This window comes from Streptopelia decaocto (assembly GCF_964273445.1).
Source record: "Streptopelia decaocto genome assembly, chromosome: 6".
NCBI classification, from domain to species: Eukaryota; Metazoa; Chordata; class Aves; order Columbiformes; family Columbidae; genus Streptopelia; species Streptopelia decaocto.
The window spans coordinates 31,774,813-31,788,629 of NC_138660.1; the positions used below are offsets into that span (position 1 = coordinate 31,774,813).

The 13,817-nt window shown below is 40.4% G+C and overlaps 1 protein-coding gene across 2 annotated transcripts in view; it reads left to right on the top strand.

Moving 5' to 3' along the window:
• Positions 1-13,817, top strand: part of CREB1 (cAMP responsive element binding protein 1) — a 38,014-nt gene that overhangs the window by 15,984 nt on the left and 8,213 nt on the right. The window contains exons 2-7 of one of the 2 annotated variants that reach the window (XM_082056750.1): positions 1,638-1,759; positions 5,070-5,216; positions 7,126-7,226; positions 9,995-10,137; positions 11,544-11,726; positions 13,136-13,290. In XM_082056750.1, the coding sequence (XP_081912876.1) occupies positions 1,646-1,759; positions 5,070-5,216; positions 7,126-7,226; positions 9,995-10,137; positions 11,544-11,726; positions 13,136-13,290 (843 nt within the window). In that variant the 5' untranslated portion in view covers positions 1,638-1,645. The remainder of the gene's footprint in view (positions 1-1,637; positions 1,760-5,069; positions 5,217-7,125; positions 7,227-9,994; positions 10,138-11,543; positions 11,727-13,135; positions 13,291-13,817) is intronic. The other variant, XM_082056751.1, reaches the window with a different exon arrangement.

Sequence of the window (13,817 nt, forward strand, 5' to 3'; positions counted from 1 at the left end):
ACATATAGGTATTGTTTATTTGTGAGCATTTGTCGGGCTGATACCTGGTTCATGTGGGACAAAAATTGTGGCAACAGGGAGAGGCACAACAAATTTCCAGGTGTTTAGAAGAATTTAGTTTGCTTTTTCAAAAAATTTGTAAGTTTTCTTTCATTGTTTGTTTTTAAGGAATACCAGGTTTAATTATTTTCCTTCTTTTCATTTCCTAAGAGTTTGTTTCTAAACCGATGTTGGAACTAACCATTTGGTACTTAAACATCTCAGTGTTCAAACACACACACAAAAGCTCATTCGAACAGTCACTTTCAATACTAAATATACAGATTTTGATTTATGTGCATTGACTTCCTTTTAATGTGAGATGCAGCTGCTACTTTGAAATGCTGTTCTATCTCTGTTGATTAGCAGTGGCTTATTGTAAGACAGATATTTCATGTTACACTCAGGGCTGAAGTGTGACTCTGCTGGTTTAGGCAACACATCTCCAGAGAGTATTCTCTCCTGTGATACTGACGTATAGTTTGCATGGAAATGGAAGTTTCTCTGACTTTATGTTTAAAATGAAATGTCCCTCCAGCTCTGAAGAGAGGTGTGTGCTGCCCTAGGGCAGCCAGAGGACCCAGGAGGTTGGGCAGCACAGAATTAGTATTGTGGATATGGAGGCAATATCCATTCTTAATCTTCGGTATTTGGAGTCTGTATAATGCAGTGGTATTGCTGTATCACTGGTGGGAGCGTTTCTTTGTATTTTGAAGTTCTTTTTAATGTATTAAATATTTTCATATGAGTATTTAAAGAAGAACTGCAAAGTAATTTTCCCAGATCAGTGCCAAACTTAACATTGATTGCACTCAGCCTGCATGCATGGGTTTGGAAGTTATGCAACCTCTTTTTATAGAGTTGTGTGTTGTGGTGATCGAGGCTTGCTAGTTATTGCTTAGAAATGTGTGTTAGGAGCTATATATGATATAAAACTTAGGTCTTGCCAAACTACTATATACCTCTAAATATAACAATATTTATTTCCAGTAAGGTTCAAGTAGGAATGGCTTCCACCATTACGTATAATGACTTCAAAACTTCCTAGTAGGAAAGACTGAAGTTGCTGTGACGTAGGGCCATATACAGCCTGGCCGTGGAAAGAATTTGCATGGAGATGGTGCATTTTTAGTTCAGATAGAAAGCGGTTGAAAACTAAGTGCCCAGCACAGAAGCAATTGCAATTGTTTATCTGCAAAGTGCACTTGCGGGAGAAGGGGGGTGGCAGCCGCGCACATTGTCACCGGGCACCGAGGGAGCCCCATCCCGATCCCACACTGCAGAGGTACGGGATCATCCTAGTGCAGTTGCTCAAGCCATTTTTTTTTGAGATGAGCATAACGCATTTTTTTCTGATCTCATTGTTGGAGGAGACCGGACCTGTTTTTCAGAAACATTACATGCAGAAAAATCCACCCGAGGCAGACACCTGGCATGAAAAAAATTTGCCTGAATGCTAGTAGTTTGGCAACATTATAATAAGCGAATGAAAATAGTATGTAGTAGTGGGAATTGAGCTGCAGTGATTGCTGCCAGATCCACCAAGAATAATGGACTTGCATACCAACCCAGACTTATGACAAATATTGTGATTGTAGGTAACTAAATGACCATGGAATCTGGAGCAGAGAACCAGCAGAGTGGAGATGCAGCCGTTACAGAGGCAGAAACCCAACAGATGACAGTACAGGCACAACCACAGATTGCAACGTTAGCCCAGGTATAAAATCATACGGTGTAATAGTTTTACCTATTGGATAATTTTTTAAAGAGGGATAATGTCTGCTCATGGGCCTGAGAGAAGGTTCCATTGATACGATTTGAAACAGGTGCTATGTTATAGTTCCTTTGATATTTGTCTTCACATTTTTAAACCAGTAGAGATTTTAACTTCCCGTCACACTAGGCTGTGTTAGTTCTGAAGTGTGTATGTGTGTAAACTATAATGTTAACAGAATAATGAATTAAAATATTTATAGCATTCATTACCACAACCATACCACTGAAAGGTATTTTTTCAAAACATGTAATTTACTGTCTTTTTTATATTGACTGGATTGTTGTGCTGTTATGTTTTCTGTTAGAAACTTGTCTGTAGTAGTCAGTAATTCTGAAGAAAACAAATTGAAAATATAGATAAATAATGTGGCAAATACAACATCTTATCAGATGGGATTAATATTATAATCATTATAATCAAGTGGAAAAAACAGGCATTTGACAGCTCATGTTATCCTCGTCTCCATAATTTGACAGATTTCGTGTCTGTTTAGAGGGACAGTAGTATATAATTTACTAGCCCTAAATTATTTTGGAGACACAAGAAATGCTATTCCAGCTACATCTCTAATTTGGAATGTAGTTTAATTCTTGGATACACTGATGGTTGGCAGAAGCAACTCCAAATGAGTACAGAATCTGTCCAGCTCTGTTCTGCAACCATTTTGTTTTAAAACTATTTGTCATCTACAAAGAACGAACATGTTTTTTAGAACTCGTAGTTTGGGGAACTGAGTGTCTTTAAGTGGTGTGAGTGCTAAATCACTTACCATTTTATAAATGAATAACGTCTTTTGAAGTCATTATATCTTTTGGAAAACCAGGGGTAGTACACTTCCATTCAAGTGATAGTATAGGGCTTGTAGCTGTTGGAATGCACAGGGTGATTTTGTTGAGTGTGAATTTCGAGGCCACCGGCTGCCCCGCACCAGCTGCCTCTTTGGGCAGTTTTCTCACTGTCTAACTTAGGCACAGGATGTAGGTGGTGTGAATAACACTTCGGTGTGAACTGAGTGCAAGTAGTTTATTTCTCTTGCAAAACCAGTAAACCGCTTCTCACTTGGGATACATTAAGGTTTAGTCCAGAGAAGCAAGGATGTTTTAAATTCATGTGCTAACATACTAACCTCCAGGTAGCTGAACTTAGAGGTATGTAGTGGGTTCAATGTACTTTACTTGATCGAAATTACCCCAGTACTCAAAAGAGAATTTTTTCCAAGTAAGAAAAAGCTATGGTTAAAATCCATGTGAACCACAAAGTAGTATGTTATATTTTTCCTAATTTCCTCTGTTGTCATTTACCGTATTATTTGAATGTTAACTTTTCCCCAGGCTTTATATTCCTTGTGGAGGTGATATAACAGTCTAAACGTAATTTCTGGTCTTGTTCACATCAGTGTTGCATTATTGTATTTTTAAAATATGAAGTGGCGGTGTTTGGCATTAGGGAGTGCCCTCAGAGGCTTAGCAAATCTCAATACCTAATTATGTCAATTTAATTCTTTTGTTATCTTTTGTAAGGTCACCCCTCTTGTAAGCTTTAGTTTAATTGCTGCATTTTTACTGAGTTCAGGGTAGTTTTCAGAGTCAAAAGGAAACTCGTTCCAGTTCCCCAAGGTATGAGTCAGAGACATCTGCGGAAGTTACACTCTGCTGTTGGCTTAATCCAACCGCAGAGTGGCCTCCAGTTGATCAGCTCTGCTGTCTTTGCCAAGGACTGTTTAGTCAGACATGCATTATTAAAAAGGTCGCTTGGTAAAGGAATATAATTTGCCAGAGGAAATGGTGCTCATGTTAATCTCAGCCCCGGTTTCTCTCAGATGGGAGTTAAGTACTGCCGTGTAATGCTGCAGCCATTTTCATGAAAAAGGAAGGTAAAAGCAAACACAAATTTGGGGATTAGTGACAGACAGCTGTGGAGGAGAAAGGTCTACATGTAATTCCTCTCGATTTTGTTGTTAAGCAAGATTTCCTTGTAAGTGGCGGATGTTTATGGAAATTCAGAGATCAGCTACTGCAGCTTTTTGAGAACCACGTGTTCACGGGGACAGCAGAGGATTTACTTCTGCATCTGGTACAGAGCAGCACTTTGAAATTAGGTAGGACAGCACTGCAGCTCCTTCTCACATCGCAGCTGCATGGATCGGATTTATTGAAAATGCCATTGAACACGGGAGGATTGTTAAATTTTCCAGAGTTGGGTGTGTAGGAGGAGGCCGGCTAGTCAGCGCCCCATGACCAGGCTGTGGTCTCCAAGAGCTCACGTTTGCCCGCAGTCCTTCCGGGAGGGCTGCGATGCTGCAATTCAGGTGCAGACCAAAGGCTGCGTGCGCAGGTACGGCAGCCCCAGCACCCTCCTGCCTTTCAGGAGCCCCCAGGAATGAACACGTGCATCGTGTCGCTGGCCTTCCCCGCCTGACGTGACCAGCTTTGTGTGGGTGTTGTTCTCCTGGGAGCCTGAGCCCCTGCGCAGGACGCGTGCGGCGGTGCACACAGTGCTGATGTGCCGTGCTGAAGGCACTAGCGTGTCTCTGTTGGCATAGACACTATGCCTACAGGTCTGGGCTGGAGAAACCAAGTTGTGGTTAGGAACTGAGGGTTTAAAACGCGGGCCATTTTTCCTCATGGAAATAACTCTAAGACTAGAGTTTGTGTCCACCTGTTACACCGAATCACAATAACTGCCTACCAGCCATTTGTTTCCACTGCAAACCCATGGGTTTTCTGTCTGAAGACGCGGTCCGTTCTCTTCATTTAAATGGACTTTGCCAGCTACTCAATATGATTTAGTCTCTAGAAAGTCTGAAAGGTATGACTCCCTAAAAATTTCAACTTCTTACATCTAGCAAACACTTTGCATTCTCTTGAGTGAGAACAAAAATAGCTCCACTCCCATATGTTTCTGCCTTTGACTCAGCAGTGTCTGTAGGAGTACACCCAAGTTCTAGCAACGTCTAACTGAAGTGAGCGAAAGGTAATAAGATGTTTTATTAAGTCACCTCAAAATAGAGGCAGTTGTGTTTTTCTCATTCTGCTCAGTGGTTTTATAAGCGATGTTTTGAGCCTGCAGAAATTGTGCATTAGATTAATTTGTAAAGTAGGTCAGATGTTGGGCTTAGGCAGTTCAGGGGGGTTTTATATTACGTTGAAACATTTGGGTCATCTAACTGAGGTCTAGAAGAGCCATAATGCTTCACCAGAAAGTGTTCTTTGAAATAACCTAATTTGTGCTCACTGTCTCTTCTTTGCAGGTATCTATGCCAGCAGCTCACGCAACGTCTTCTGCGCCCACGGTGACCTTAGTTCAGCTGCCCAATGGGCAGACGGTTCAGGTGCATGGAGTAATTCAGGCAGCCCAGCCATCAGTTATTCAGTCTCCACAGGTCCAGACAGTTCAGGTACTGACTGAAGAAATTCTTAATACATCAACTGGGCCTTCACTGATTTCTAATGTGTTTGTGTCCTGGATTGTGTTTTTGCTTGTGTGAACTTCAAGACCATGTTGGAGGCAAAATCTGTACAGTATTTGGTACTTTCTGACATTTTTTTCTGTTCTGGTTTAACCACCGTTCACTTTCAAACGTTTCTGAGTTTCATTTCCCTCTAGAATTTGGTCGGTAAGTTTAACAGCTTCCCTTTTTTTCTTTCAGTGTTTATCTACTTTTTCTCTCTACTGTATAAGAGTTCATACTATTCTGAAGTGAACAAAAGGGATTTTTTAAAATGTAATCTTTAATAATTAATGAGGCTGATATTCTGGGATGAGAGCCTTTGTTACTTAGAAAACATTTGCGTTGGTTTACAAAACAGATGTCTGTTTGTTAATGGTCCTTAAAATAAACCCATCAGTCCTCATAAAAATGGTTTTAAAATGTGCCTGTTGAGTGTTGTTTGCTTTTTAAAGCCTTAGGTTTTTATCTTCCTTAAAGCAAGACAGATAGTGCAATATTATGATATACCTTGAAGACATAGGAGATAGTCAGAAATCTTTAAAACCTGTAACTTTGGGGTTTTTTTGCTGTTTCAAGCCCAGCGTTACTGAACACAGAAAGACAAATTGCTTGGTGTACAGCAGCAACGTACAGCAAGGACTGTACATCATTCCTTTGCCATTAGTACACTGAGCTCAAAAAAAGGTTTAATTTTGAAAAGTAGAAACTGTGCCTATTGGAAATAGATGTTTAGCTAGGTACTATTTTAAAAAACAATAAGGCATGCATAATTCAAAACTAGGCCATTCTGATAATAATCTTTGTTTGCTCCTTGTCATCTCTACCATCCTCAGCCATTGGAGTCAAAAGTTTAGAGTTTTAATCAATCAGAGGTGAGCAGTTTTCAGATAAGTGCCCGAGTTATTAGCCCAGGGGTGGAAGATAAGAGCCTGACAATGAAACCACGCTTGGAATTCACCTGGCTCAGCGCAAAGCCAGAAGGGTTTGGAATGCTGTGATATTCAAAGCCAGGTAGTTCAGAGTCAGCCTTGGACCTGTTCAGGCCCCCTGTCTGATAACTGGGAGGTTTGGGTGCCAGCAAGATTTGGAGCCTGGAGGAACCCTCCCTACGGTGCATAAAATACCGTGCTGTGAGCTCTGTTTCTCACACAGGCATTTCTCTCTTCACTAACTATCATTAGCTTTTGTATATTTGTCACATGAGTAGAGCCTTTTGGAAAACAGTCTCTGTTTTTATGGATTGGAGATGTTTTTACATTCTTGGCACACTTAAAATTGTTGAAATGTGATTGATATATAAACATTTTAGTTTTATTTCCTAAATCTTTGTCTTTTTTGAGCACAGATGTTCAGAATTGCAGCACTGCATTATTTTTTAGCATCTTTATGCATGACATTTTCCTGACATTTTCCACCCAGAAAGGCAGTCTCTCTATAACATATCTACCCAATTATTTATAAAACGCTGTTTTTCAGCCTTGGTATTTTGTTCTTTGTTTCCAAATGTTTCTGCTATCTTAATTTGGTTTTAGTTATTCTCTCCATAAATTTCACTAAAAAAATCTTTCCTTGTTTCCTTAAATTTGATGGAAACAAGGAATCATGGAAATCAAAAAGTGCATGGAAGTAATGTTTATATTTTCTTATTTAAATTACAAAGGACACTCTCATGGATAGTGGTCATTCTTCACTGGATCTGTTAACTAAACGGCACGCCATTTCTGTTCATTGCCTAGGTAGAAGCACTGTAAAATACTAGCATTGTACTGTTTTTCGCAAGGTGACAACATTTCCTTAAAGTAAAGACACTGGAAGTGTCTTTATTGTTAAGTTTGATTGTTGTTCTTACTTACAGATCTCCACTATAGCAGAAAGTGAAGATTCACAGGAATCAGTAGACAGTGTCACAGACTCACAGAAACGACGAGAAATTCTTTCCAGACGACCCTCCTACAGGTATGAAGGTTAAACCAGAACCATTTCGCTTGATGGATGCATAGAGAAACAGTGTGATTGTATAGTCAATTTTAGATTTACCATTTAACTCAAATCTCTTTTCTGCAACGTCTTTCCATGGAATAGGATGTAGAGATAACAAACAGGAGGAAGAAACCTCAGCTGTTACACTCAGTTAAGACAGAAATGAGCTGAGAATAAACTAATTGGCAAAATTTGTGAAACACTGAGGTATCATTGAGCTGGGTTCCTTAGAGATGGCTTTAGTGGATACTTAATGCATGAAATACACTGAAGCTTTACAAGAAAGTGGCTTCTGTATAATCTGTAGTCTGCAAAAATCAGCTCTATTGTTTTTCATTATTGTTGAAATGCCAGCAGCAATCAAACTTAATTCCTTTCTCCCATGAGACTTTTGATGAGCATGTGGTGTTCTGTGGCTCAGAGACTTCTGCTTGAGCAAAACTGTTTTTTTTTAAGAAGCCAGGCTGTGAGTTGAATGTAGTGATAGGCATCTAGTATCTTGTCACGGCAAATGCTTCTGTGGTAACACGGGGTAAGGTGCTCCTTCACATGCTGTTAGTCTTGTGTTACTTTATGTATTAAGCCCTTGCACAGCTTTTTCTGGCTGTATTAAATCTCGCTTTTCATTCTTAAAACGTGCTGAATAGCATTAAAGAACAGCTCTGGATTTCAGCGGGTTTTAAGTGACCTGTGGGTTCCTGCTGCTTCAGAAAATTCAGGTGCTCCTTTTTTCTTTATGAGCATAGCCTTAGAAATATAAACTAGACTCTAGGCCTGAGCGTATCTCACCTGTATTTTTCTTTTTTTAGCACTCACAAATTATTTTCTACCTTTTCCAGCAGCCTTGAAGGCTGTTCTGCTGAAGGGAGTGAAAATCATTGCTGACGATCCCTAGCTATAATAGATCTGGGAAAATATTTTTATTTGTGAGGAGCAGTGTTGCTGATGTCAACGCTGCCACAGGCTTCCTTGCAGTCTGCTTCTGCAGCGAGACTCTTGCTTTTGCTGTATATGGAAGAATGGCTGAATATTGTGAGACAACAGAGCTAAACAAACAAGCGGCAGAACTGAGAAGAGGGGACTTGTGCATGCTAACTCGTTGAGGCGGACGCCTTTGCCCGCACTGGTGGCACAGCACAGCCTCTGCCCTCAAGCCAGATCCTGGTGACTTTGTAAAACTTGTAAACGCAGCTCAGACTCTGGGCCAGGGAAGGAGTCACATTAGAAAGGCTGAGCTAGACTACAGCTGTGTTTAGTGAGCTCCCGGTTGGCATTATTGAAGCTGTAACTGACCCCAGGGGTAGGTTAGGTACAGATAGGTTCACAGAATCGAAGAGCTAGAGCTGTACCTCAGAAGCTCTACCACTGAAGTGTATCCTGTGATGCCCATGTCAGAACATAGCTCCTGCATTTGTAAAGCTGCCACCTTACCTTCTTCTATCTTAAATCCATCTTTATGATGGCAAAGGTTGGTTTTAACCACCAGATCCCATCTGACATGAGCTTAAAAAGTGGTGAGCTGTAGTTTCTTCTTTTCTATTTCGAGCCCCTCGTGTTTTGTTCCTCATCCTCTCTGCTCTTTCTGTATTTTTTCATCTGTTTTGTCCGCTCTTTTTTCTGGTCTAACACCTAGATTGCAGACTCCCTGGACAGGAATTGTTTTCTCTGTCCAAGTGGTGCTTGGCACAGTGGAGCGCTTGTGCAATGCTGGGGTTCCTGCACGCACACGGACTCAAAACAGCAACAGCAGAGCTCTGTTTGTCGAGTTGCTTAGCAGAGCGACTGCTCGTCCCAAATAGCTCCATACAGATGTGCTGGCTCCCAAACCCTTAGGAGCCTTATTTAAGAAATGAGTGTTGTCTTGGAGCTTGGGGTCGGCAGCTGTGTTTGCTTCACCACACTTTGAGTTCTAGTGATAGTCCACAGGAGGACATGAGGAGAATTACAGAAATTTTGCCCTTTACCTAAGCAGTGTTTTGCCATGCCACGATATGCCAGTAATGAAAAGGGCTTGACAGTCCTCTGAGGGATGGCGGTTGGTCTAAACAATACAAATTGCAGTAATGTTCAGTGGGACCTGTAGCAGTGGTGTTTTAGCAGTTTTGGCTCTGGATAATTAACTTACGGAAGTAATTAAACAAACTGTGCTGATCTCACAGCTTTCCCAGGCAGGGCACCTGTAAATGTAACTGTGTGATTTCACTCAAACACTCAGCATTGTCTCCCAGGCAGGTGTTAGATTATAAAATGGTTGCTCTTTATAAGCATTTCTGCCAACTTCCTTTACACTGAGCCCTCTGGCTCAGGCCTTTACGGTCTCTGAAAAGAAACGGTTCCCCTGATGTAGTGAGGAGATAGGTTGTTACGTACGTTTGCTTTCTTCAAATCTTCATGTGGCTAAAAGCAGGAAACAAGTGAAAACGGATGAGAGAAAACCATGTTTCTAAGAAAAAGGGAAGGTTGTGATAGCTGCGTCTTGAGGTTGAGAAGAACATGTGGAGAAGCACCTGGATCTTGTGTTGATAAGCACGGCTGTTCTGTGCTGGCTCCTTTGCCCATCTGTGCGTGGCACTTTGTACAATCCTCTCCAATAAGAGTTTGAACATAGTGTGGGTTTTTCATTCTGCACCTGTATTTTCCTTGCTGCCTTACTGTGCTTTTCACTTTTCTCCAGCGTTAAATAGACTTTTACCCCCCCCCCCCCAATTTTTATTAAAATCTCTACAACACACTGTCTTTGCCAGAAAAATTTTGAATGACTTGTCCTCAGACGCCCCAGGAGTGCCAAGGATCGAAGAAGAAAAGTCTGAAGAGGAAACAGCAGCACCTGCCATCGCCACTGTTACGGTGCCAACTCCCATTTACCAAACCAGCAGTGGGCAGTACAGTATGTAGTCTGAATTTCTCAGTGGTGCTAGTAAGTGGGGATGAGAAGATGAAGAACTATTATTTCTATATAACTGTTTGGACTAGGACAAAACAGGAGGTGAAAATGAGGTTAATTTAGTGTGACTGCTGACTGTTCCTTTTAAACACGTTCCTACTCTAAGTATTTGAAATGTTCAGTTAACTGCTTGCCAGTTGGTGCAGCTAATGCATCTTGAGGCAAAATATGAATTAACTGTAATGCTCTTATGAACTTCATAATTTCAGGAACCAGATGAGATAATTCAGAAGTTTATTTTTTTTCCTGGCAGATTATTAATCCTGGTTCACAAAATTGTAACCTCATTAATAGAAAAAACATTACAGTCTGCAATTTTATTTTTAGACAGTACTGGAAAAATAAGAGCTTCAGCAACCCTATTTAAACTATGTAATAAATATACATTTCTGTGTTTTCTATATTCATTAGAATTTATAGAGTGCTTTAACTTGGAGGAGTGGGGATACAGCAGTAAAGCTAGAATTCACACACGCTCTCACACAAACACAGTATTAAATATGCAAAAGGGAGAAGGAACTGCTTGTTTACACCTTTCTCTCAAAATCTCTTTAAAATTTTGTATCTCTGTTTACTCCTTAGCACTTTGCCAAATACCCCGCTTCATTTTGTTGAAACTGATGTGGTTAACTCTGCTTTCCTACCATTACTGTAAAATAATTGCTTGTGCAGATACTTGAGATTCTTGTGTGTCTGTGTGTAGGAACACAGTGAAATTCTGTAAAATCACAAATGATGCTGATGGCGCAGTACACACACAAAAAAGTAAGACTGCTTGAAGAAAAAATTGCGTGAAACTGGACTTTTATGAATGAAAACAATGCTAGGAAGGTGCTGAGGAAGCTGTAGAGAAGGGGGGATACAGTCAGAAGAAAAAAAAATGCCAAAGCAAGAAGAAAGTGAAACACAAAATGGATAGAAACAGCAGCAGAGGAGACTGAAGGGCATGAAGCATGGAAGAGGAGAGGAAATTCAGATGAGAAAAAAGAAAGGACTGAGGAAAAGGTGTAAACCAACCAAGAAGAAAATCTTAACTAAGAAATTCAAAAGTATTCCCTGTGGGAGGGTTGTAGCTCCTCTGTGTGATTCTCTTTTGTCAGAGAAACTAATTTGTGTTTTAGGCTGTGGGGTTTGGCCCCCCCAGAAATATGGATCTCACAAAAAACAGAAAACTTACTTCAAAAGCATTTCTTAAATGTACATTAAAGCCATGCATCTGATTTGAGGGCATGTAAGGGTTCAAGGGATTGAACTTAGAACAGTAGTCTTCCATATGTAGGTTTAATACTGGAAGTTAGTGAGTAAATTAGTGTCTTAAATTCCGTGTCCTTTTTTTTTTTTAATTTCAGTTGCTATTACCCAAGGAGGAGCAATACAGTTGTCCAACAATGGCACAGATGGAGTACAAGGTCTCCAGACGCTGACTATGACCAACGCAGCTGCAACCCAACCTGGCACCACCATTTTACAATATGCACAGACCACAGACGGGCAACAGATACTTGTACCCAGCAACCAAGTTGTTGTACAAGGTACAAGCTTCACAGCCAGTCATTCTGTATAGTGTTTTCTCCATGGCAGATCAAAGTTGCCAACCTAACTCCTTCAAATGCGTCAGGAAACAAAATTAAGACCTTTGGCATAGATAAGTCTCCAAAATGAGTCAAGGAAATTCCAGGCAAAGCTCTTTGTCACATTTTCTTGGAGCCATTCCCTTCAGATTGATAAAATTATGGATGTTTTGGGTTTACTCCTTAAACAATATATTTATTTTTGGCTTTCCACGCTCTATTTCCTGCATTTTGTCCACATGATTTTTTTTAATAAGTTCTGGAAAAACTCATGCCATCTTAGAGTTCTGAGCTCTCCCAGTTATCTACAAGAATAATAAATATAAAGCAAAGCATTAAAGTTAGGAAAGAAGGCTGTTTGATATATTCTTTCTACAAGGACACTTTAATTTATTAGTAATTTTTCCCATTTTCCCATTTTCAGTTACCTAGTCATAATTTCTTCCTCTTGTGGCTTTTGTAACTAGTCACCAAGTACTTAATCATTGAGTCTTAGAATCATAGAATAATTTAGGAAAGTGCATTAGGAGAGATCATTTCATCTAGCCCTCCACTTAGAGCAAGCAAGGCTAGTTCAACTTAGAATAAGTTGGCGTTTTTTATTGTATTAAAATACATGTTTGGGTTTATTAAAAATTGGGAGGCCATTAAAAATCTGTTTATTAAAAATAACAGAAAAATGTACCTCTGCTTTTATGGTTGTAAAGCAGGTGATTTGAAAGTTTTCCAGTGAAGAGGTCTCCAGGCATCAGTGAAAATAAATAGCTGAGAAAACCAGTATTGACGCATTGATCTCCTGTTTTTTGTGCTCTTAAGGACATGTGATTTCTTTAGGTGGTGTCATATTTTTTAATGAGCTCAGACAAATATAACACACTCCTACATTACAGTAAACACACAAACCCAAAACCTAGTTCGTTCTAGAGAAGCGGTGAAGGTAAGTGCCTGGCTTGCGCTGTCTCTCTCTTGTTGGAGTAAAGGCTTCATTTCTACACCCTTTTTTCTGTGCCAGATACTTACACGTGCAGTTTCTCCTTTTGCAGACGGACATTTGGAGCATAGCTAGAAATACCATTTGCCATCCTTCATCTTCTTAAAACTGCTAAAACTGCCCAAAAACCAGCGAACTAAAAATAAATGTACTAAGGGAGGAAGAAAGAAGACAAATCAAGTTGCGAAGCACAAGTGAAGGCTTCTTCAACAGGAATGCCCAAAACCTTGCACACATTAATAAACTAAGGCTGAGATAGCGATGATGACCCAGAGGATGGTCGTTCCTCCCGTCCTGCAGCCCAGAGCATGTGGTTAGAGGGACGACTTCTGCCCTTTGCTGTCACCAAACTGACACGATGTTCCCTTGTGTCTTTCAGCTGCCTCAGGAGACGTGCAGACCTACCAGATCCGCACCGCCCCGACCAGCACCATCGCACCCGGCGTCGTCATGGCCTCCTCGCCAGCACTTCCCACCCAGCCGGCAGAAGAGGCCGCGCGGAAGAGAGAAGTGCGTCTAATGAAGAACAGGCATGTACTTTTAGATTGCTTTTTTTCCTAGCCAGCTCTGCATAGAACTAGAGTGTTAAGCGCTAAGAATCCTGATCTTTTTTAGTCATTTTATTAAATGCTTTCTGGAGAATTTGCCTTTAAATAAAGGTGCAAAGCAAAGAAGCACATCTGCTAATGCCATGAATTGTGACTATGAAACCTTAAGTAAAGGTGTCAGACTCATTCTGTGAGTTACATGTATTGGTTTGTTGCCATAAGGAAAAAAGTCATTGGTGAGAGTCTTGTACGACTGCAGATATGTTCTTAAAAACACCAAGGTGAGTTGAGTTTTTAGTGTTAAGATATTAACGTGGTTTCCTTGCCTTGCCTTTTGGGTTTTGTCCTCTAGAGGCAGAAGGACTCAAGGAAAGGTTAAAGGACTTAAATGACCCAATGCTTGTTGAGGGACTTTAATGAAGTAAATAATGCTGAACAGCAGAGTTCACTTTTTAAAAGTTTTTTCTACAGGATGTCACCATCTCCCTTTTTTATATATTCTTCTGATATCAG